General features: G+C 45.4%; 1 protein-coding gene across 1 annotated transcript in view; it reads left to right on the top strand.

The window, feature by feature from the left end:
* Positions 1–5653, top strand: part of swap70b (switching B cell complex subunit SWAP70b) — a gene marked incomplete at its 3' end in the record, with an annotated part of 54878 nt that extends 49225 nt beyond the window's left edge. Inside the window, exon 12 of the mRNA XM_079583310.1 lies at positions 5538–5653. Coding sequence (XP_079439436.1) covers positions 5538–5653 — 116 coding nt within the window. The remainder of the gene's footprint in view (positions 1–5537) is intronic.
* Positions 5654–7412: the final 1759 nt, after the last annotated feature.

The following is a 7412-nucleotide window of genomic DNA, read 5'->3' on the forward strand; positions in this document are numbered from 1 at the left end:
AGTAAAGGAGTGCCCATACAAAGACAAATGAAAGTGTTCACAGCTCCACACTGTTGCAAGTGCCTCTCGTTCGGTCTGCGAGTAACGCCTGTGTCTTTCCCCCTCCTTACTGAGTTGGTAAAGAATCGCCCCGAGACCTACAGGGCGGGCATCAACCACAAGTTCAGTCTGCTTGTCTGGATCAAAGTATGACATGACAGTGTCACTGGTTAGTCTTTTATAGCCTGTAGCGCTGCAGCAGGCTCCGAGCCCCAGAGCCATGGTGTGTCTTTCTTGGTTAGCTCGCGACGTGGGGCTGAGGTTGATGCAAAGTCTTTGATGAAACGAGCGCAGTACGTTGCCATGCCGAGCAGGCGTCTCACCTCTGTGGGGCTGTCCGGTGCACTGGCTTCTTTAATAGCTGCAACCTTTTTGGGGTCGGCCGAAATCCCGCCTGCTTGGAAAATGAATCCGAAGAACTCAAGCCTGGACTTGTTAAACTCACGTTTGTCTCTGTTGAGGCCTTTCTCTGCGAGCCTCTGAAACACGGCTTTAAGGTCATGATCAGCCTGTGTTTTACCGTACACGATGATGCCGTCGCCATCAATCCCCTGCAGCGTTTGGCAGATGGCATTTTGAAATACTTCTGCTGCTGAAGAAATGCCGACGTTCAGGCGTTTGTATCTGTGGAGGCCTTTGTGAATACTGAAGGTCGTGATATACCTGCTTTCAGGGTGGAGCTCTGGTGATATCCAGCTCTTAAGTCAAGTTTGGAGAAAACTGTGGCGCCATTTAGCTAATGAATGACGTCGTCCACACAGGTCCTTCTAAAAAAAATAGCATATCATGAAAAAGTTCTCAAAACGAGCTATTAACCTCATCATCTGAATCAACTCATTAACTCGAAACACCTGCAAAAGATTCCTGAGGCTTTTAAAAACTCCCAGCCTGGTTCATTACTCAAAACCGCAGTCATGGGTAAGACTGCCGACCTGACAGTGTCCAGAAGGCCATCACTGACACCAGGAGGCCATCTCTGACACCCTCAAGCAAGAGGGTAAGACACAGAAAGACATGTCTGAACGAACAGGCTGTTCCCAGAGTGCTGTATCAAGGCACCTCAGTGGGAAGTCTGGGGGAAGGAAAAAGCACAACGAGAAGAGGTGACCGGACCCTGAGGAAGATTGTGGAGAAGGACCGATTCCAGACCTTGGGGGGCCTGCGGAGGCCGTGGACTGAGTCTGGAGCACAAACATCCAGAGCCACCGTGCACGAAATGGGCTACAGGTGCCGCATTCCCCAGGTCAAGCCACTTTTGATCCAGAAGCAGCGGCAGAAGCGCCTGACCTGGGCTACAGAGAAGCAGCACTGGACTGTTGCTCAGTGGTCCAAAGTGTCATTCGGAAATCAAGGTGCCAGAGTCTGGAGGAAGACTGGGGAGAAGGAAATGCCAAAATGCCTGAAGTCCAGTGTCAAGTACCCACAGTCAGTGATGGTCTGGGGGCCATGTCAGCTGCTGGTGTTGGTCCACTGGGTTTTATCAAGGGCAGGGTCAATGCAGCTACTGTAACTATCAGGAGAGTTTGGAGCACTTCATGCTTCCATCTGCTGAAAAGCTTTATGGAGATGAAGATTTCATGTTTCAGCACGACCTGGCACCTGCTCACAGTGCCAAACACACTGGTCAATGGTTTACTGACCATTGTGTTACTGTGCTCAATTGGCCTGCCAACTCTCCTGACCTGAACCCCATAGAGAATCTGTGGGATATTGTGAAGAGAAAGTTGAGAGACACAAGACCCAACACTCTGGATGAGCTTAAGGCGGCTCTCGAAGCATCCTGGGCCTCCAGAACACCTCAGCAGTGCCACAGGCTGATTACCTCCAGGCCACGCTGCATTGAAGCAGTTATTTCTGCAAAAGGATTCCCGACCAAGCATTGAGTGCATAACTGAACATAATTATTTGAAGGTTGACTTTTTTTGTATTAAAAACACTTTTCTTTTATTGGTCGGATGAAATATGCTCATTTTTTGAGATAGAAATTTTGGGTTTTCATGAGCTGTATGCCAAGATCATCAGTATTAAAACAATAAAAGACCTGAAATATTTCAGTTGGTTTGCAATGAATCTAAAATATATGAAAGTTTAATTTGTATCATTACATTTTGGAAAAGAATGAACTTCATCACGATATGCTCATTTTTTGAGAAGGACCTGTAGTTGTTGTGATATGACGCTCACGTTGTATTGCAGTGTTCGCTCGTCTCATATCAACACAGATCCGAGTCACTATCGGTGAGACCGGTCTCTATAATGTCACATTCTTCTAGCTTTTCCAGCTCTTTTTCCGCTCTTTCACAGATGTGAAATGGCACATGTGGTTGACATGTAGGCTGGACTGTGGTGGCAACGTGGAGTTTGACTTAAAAGTCCTTTAACTTGCCTATTCCTTGGAAGAGCTCGGGATTTTCCTCCACCAGTTTGTCTGCCTCTGTACTGAGTGGAGGTGAGGACACTCTATTGACGACCTTAAAGGAATAGGCCAGCGTTTTTACATACTAAGATATGTTCTTAGCTCACTTTAGACGTGTTAATATATCCCCGTCTGGTCTTTGTCCGTGCGCTCACACATACGCAGCCTCTCCCACATGTCACATAGCTCCGAAAAAGCTCACGATAGAAGCTACCAAGCTCTTCCACGTGTTCCCTATTTAAATAAAGTTACGTGAAGTGTTTTCATGCGAAGTATATTTACACAGAAATGTAACATGTCGATTTTATAAGCAAATAAAAAGGGGGACTATATTGTGAGGCGTAATGATACGAGGAGTAAAACGAACGCGCAGTAACTCCTAAAGACTTCCCCCGCTCACTTCCGTCAATAACCTTTAGGAGTTACTGCGCTCATTACGCCTCACAATATAGTCCCCCTTTTTATCTGCTTATAAAATCCACATGTTACATTTCTGTGTAAATATACTTCGCATGAAAACACTTCACGTAACTTTATTTAAATAGGGAACACGTGGAAGAGCTTGGTAGCTTCTATCGTGAGCTTTTTTGGAGCTATGTGACATGTGGGAGAGGCTGCGTATGTGTGAGCGCACGGACAAAGACCAGACGGGGATATATTAACTCGGCTAAAGTGAGGTAAGAGCATATCTCAGTATGTAAAAACGGTGGTCTATTCCTTTAATCAGGCCTAAGAGTGTAGCTGTGTCGTAGCCCAGCAGTGAACAGCCTTTGTTACTTTTCACATAAAACCTGCACAATGTCTCTTTGTTGTTCTGTAGCCTCACATGTAAACATGCCAGAGGTAATGGATCGGTTCAGCCATAAGGAAAATGTTGGTATCGGCCGGTAGCGACTGTGGCTGTGGTGACAGTATGCGGAGGGAAGACTCACTAATGACGTTTACTGTGGCACCTGAGTCTATAACCATTGGAAAATCAACACCATATTTACCTTGGTTGATGGTGCGTTTCTTTTAGTCACAAACACATAATCATCTTCACTGCTGGATGAGGCTTTGCTTTCACTGTGTGTTGATTTGGTGACATTATACACTTTCTTGTGCATTTTCTGCTGTTGCTTAGTGTGACTCTTTGGTTTTGCCCCATAGCTCTTTTGTTGTTGTAGCTTTACAGTCTCGAGCAGGACAGTCACCTCGTGTGGATCCGTCCCACCACAGTTAGACACTGGCGGTTGAATTTGGTCGTGCTTGGGCAGTGCTGTAGTTTTGAGTAGGTCGTCCTCTCTGTTGCACCGCATTTACTGATGCAGCTGCTCCTTGTTCCAGGCCTGCTGTTCCGATACCTCCATCGTTCTCCTAGGGTCATGTCAGGCTCTCGTTGACGTGCAGCTCTGAATCAGTCGTCCTGTTATCTCCAAGTCAACATCGGAGAACTCGCAGTGCTTGGACAGCATGCGGAGCCGTGTGCAGTACGAGAGCTGGACCGCTTTCCTGAACGTATAAACTTCGTAGAGCACATTTTTCTTTGGCGTAAAATACGTTTCTTTGCTTTGCCGTCAGCATACTCGTCTGCTGTTGCCGCTAATGTGTCGTATATGTCATGGACACGTTCACCAGCCAAGTGTAGCATGAAAGGATCTATATCCTGCTATTGTAGCCATTCCAAAGTTAAGTATAGGCATGTATATGATATATTATATATATTGTACCTCTACCACTATGGAGCACTATTTTTTGTGATAAATATAGGTGTTTTCTGGAGGTATTTTTCAAACCTGGAAGACACAACGCTTCGATTCAGTTAACTCCGCCCCCTCTCTCCGCACATACTTTACCGTAATATAAATAAACAGCAATAAGTGACCATGCAGTTATAAGGGGTTGACATCTGCAACACAGCTTCATAAATGGCTAACACACAAGCTAATATGCTAACACACAAGCTAATATGCTAACACACATGCTAATATGCTAACACACATGCTAATATGCTAACACACATGTTAATATGCTAACACACATGCTAATATGCTAACACACATGCTAATATGCTAACACACACACGCTAACACACATGCTAATATGCTAACATACATGCTAATATGCTAACACACACGCTAACACACATGCTAATATGCTAACACACATGCTAATATGCTAACACACATGCTAATATGCTAACACACATGCTAATATGCTAACACACATGCTAATATGCTAACACACAAGCTAATATGCTAACACACAAGCTAACACACATGTTAATATGCTAACACACATGCTAATATGCTAACACACAAGCTAACACACATGTTAATATGCTAACACACATGCTAATATGCTAACACACATGCTAATATGCTAACACACAAGCTAACACACATGTTAATATGCTAACACACATGCTAATATGCTAACACACATGCTAATATGCTAACACAAAAGCTAACCCGCGTTTGGATTGACTCACCCTCTGGTCCATCGCTGTTTACATTATGGGACTCGCGTTGGTTATAAAAGTTAATCCACTTTGGTTCTGGCGAAGGTTCACAAACATCCATCAGAGACAGTCACAGAAAAACAATATTTTGGTGAAAGTCGCTGAATCCCGGAGAAAAAAACAGCTGAGTGGCCTCTTCTTGAAAAAGGTTGAATAAACTCCTCGTCCTCGTAGCCAAACGCGCTTCTTTTTCTCCGTGACATGATCGTTAGGTCAGAATAAAGAACAGGTGTGTCCAGTTATAACGAGCTCCATCTTCAGCTGCAGCGCAAACATGACTGATCTGTTCAGACGCTCAGGGGATGTGTTTGTTTTGGCCTACATTGCTTCGTGAAAATTCTTGCATCCGGCGTGGTTAGCTTATCCGCACTTAGCTGGTCCGCCTTTCTTTCTTTTTCTTTTTTTTGTTTGTCCCTGTCGCCAATGTGATGTTTGCACTGACACAAACGAAGAGGACGGTTGATAGTTTAGTGTCTGTTCTCGTACATGTTGCCATCGTACAGACTGTTTCTGTTTCTGTTCGTGCATTATCTCCTTCACATGTGCACGATAACAACTCTGCTCCTGTGGTTCTGGTTTCAGGGTCGAAGGGGCCGGTGCGCGTCACAAACTGGGGTCCGGCGGCCATTACGGAGCAGGAACTGAACCACCGCGAGAAAGAGTGGCAGGAGAAGAAGATGGGACTAAACCAGGACTGAGCCGGGACTGAGCCGGGACTAACCAGCACTAAACCGGGACTGAGCCAGGACTGAGCCGGGACTGAGCCAGGACTAAACCAGGACTAACCAGCACTAAATCAGACCTAAACCAGGACTAAACCAGGACTAAAGAGGGACTAAACCAGGACTAAACCAGGACTGAGCCGGGACTGAGCCGGGACTGAGCCGGGACTGAGCCGGGACTGAGCCGGGACTGAGCCGGGACTAAACCAGGACTAAACCAGGACTAAACCAGGACTAAAGAGGGACTAAACCAGGACTAAAGAGGGACTAAAGAGGGACTAAAGAGGGACTAAACCAGGACTAAACCAGGACTAAACCAGGACTAAAGAGGGACTAAACCAGGACTACAGAGGGACTAAACCAGGACTAAAGAGGGACTAAACCAGGACTAAACCAGGACTAAAGAGGGACTAAACCAGGACTAAAGAGGGACTAAACCAGGACTAAACCAGGACTACAGAGGGACTAAACCAGGACTAAACCAGGACTACAGAGGGACTAAACCAGGACTAAAGAGGGACTAAACCAGGACTAAACCAGGACTAAAGAGGGACTAAACCAGGACTAAACCAGGACTAAAGAGGGACTAAACCAGGACTAAACCAGGACTAAAGAGGGACTAAACCAGGACTAAACCAGGACTAAAGAGGGACTAAACCAGGACTAAACCAGGACTAAAGAGGGACTAAACCAGGACTAAAGAGGGACTAAACCAGGACTAAACTGCAGAGAGTGTAAAGCGTAAACGCTGCATTGATTTAATTAGTTTTAGCGTCAGAGTAAAAAAACAAACTCGTTTCGATTCTTTCTCCAAAACGACGACGATGAAGCGAAACTTTCACAAACTAAAACATATACAATAGTTCTGAACAGACTCTCTCTCAGACTTTCTTTTTTAAATCATTTCTTCCCAATTTTCTCCCCTAACTTCTTCCCAAACGTTTCCTTTTCTTTCTTCTTCCAGACGGACTGGCCTCTTCAGCTCAGATGAAACTAATGATCTTAATTAGCCCCGACTGATGAATCTTAAATGAACTTTAATTCCGTTTCGATGTTTTGTTGTAAATACTTTGGGAGCGTTTTTAACCCACGTTTCTGTACAAAATGAGTGACGTTTATTGTTTGTGTAAATAAACATTTTTCATCCAAACCTCGGCTTCTCCTCATTTCCTCCAGAGTGAAATCAGACCAGTGACCAGCTGTGTCCACCAGAGGGCGCTGCAGATCCACCTCTCTACACCAGAGGGCGCTGCAGATCCGCCTCTCTACACCAGAGGGCGCTGCAGATCCGCCTCTCTACACCAGAGGGCGCTGCAGATCCGCGTCTCTACACCAGAGGGCGCTGCAGATCCGCGTCTCTACACCAGAGGGCGCTGCAGATCCGCGTCTCTACACCAGAGGGCACTGCAGATCCGCCTCTCTTCACTCACTTTAGTCTAACTGTGTCTGATCTTTATTAGAACCACAGAATGATTCCACAGTTTCAAACTAAAACCACCCAAACGTTCACATTTAACATATTTGTATCATAACGTAAACATTCACAGGACAGGGAGGAATAAGTAAGTGCACCCCCGGAATCTCCCTGAACTGCAGCCGTTTAGTAAAGAGGAAGATCCAAGATTCATCCTGATGGTGAGTCTGATCTGCAAATACAGGAAACAAGGATCAGCAGATGTTTAATACAGGGGTTCACTTCCCACTGATGATACTGTTACTACATCATTATATTATT

The sequence above is a fragment of the Gobius niger genome (genome assembly GCF_951799975.1).
Source record: "Gobius niger genome assembly, contig: SCAFFOLD_54, whole genome shotgun sequence".
In the NCBI taxonomy this organism is placed as follows: domain Eukaryota; kingdom Metazoa; phylum Chordata; class Actinopteri; order Gobiiformes; family Gobiidae; genus Gobius; species Gobius niger.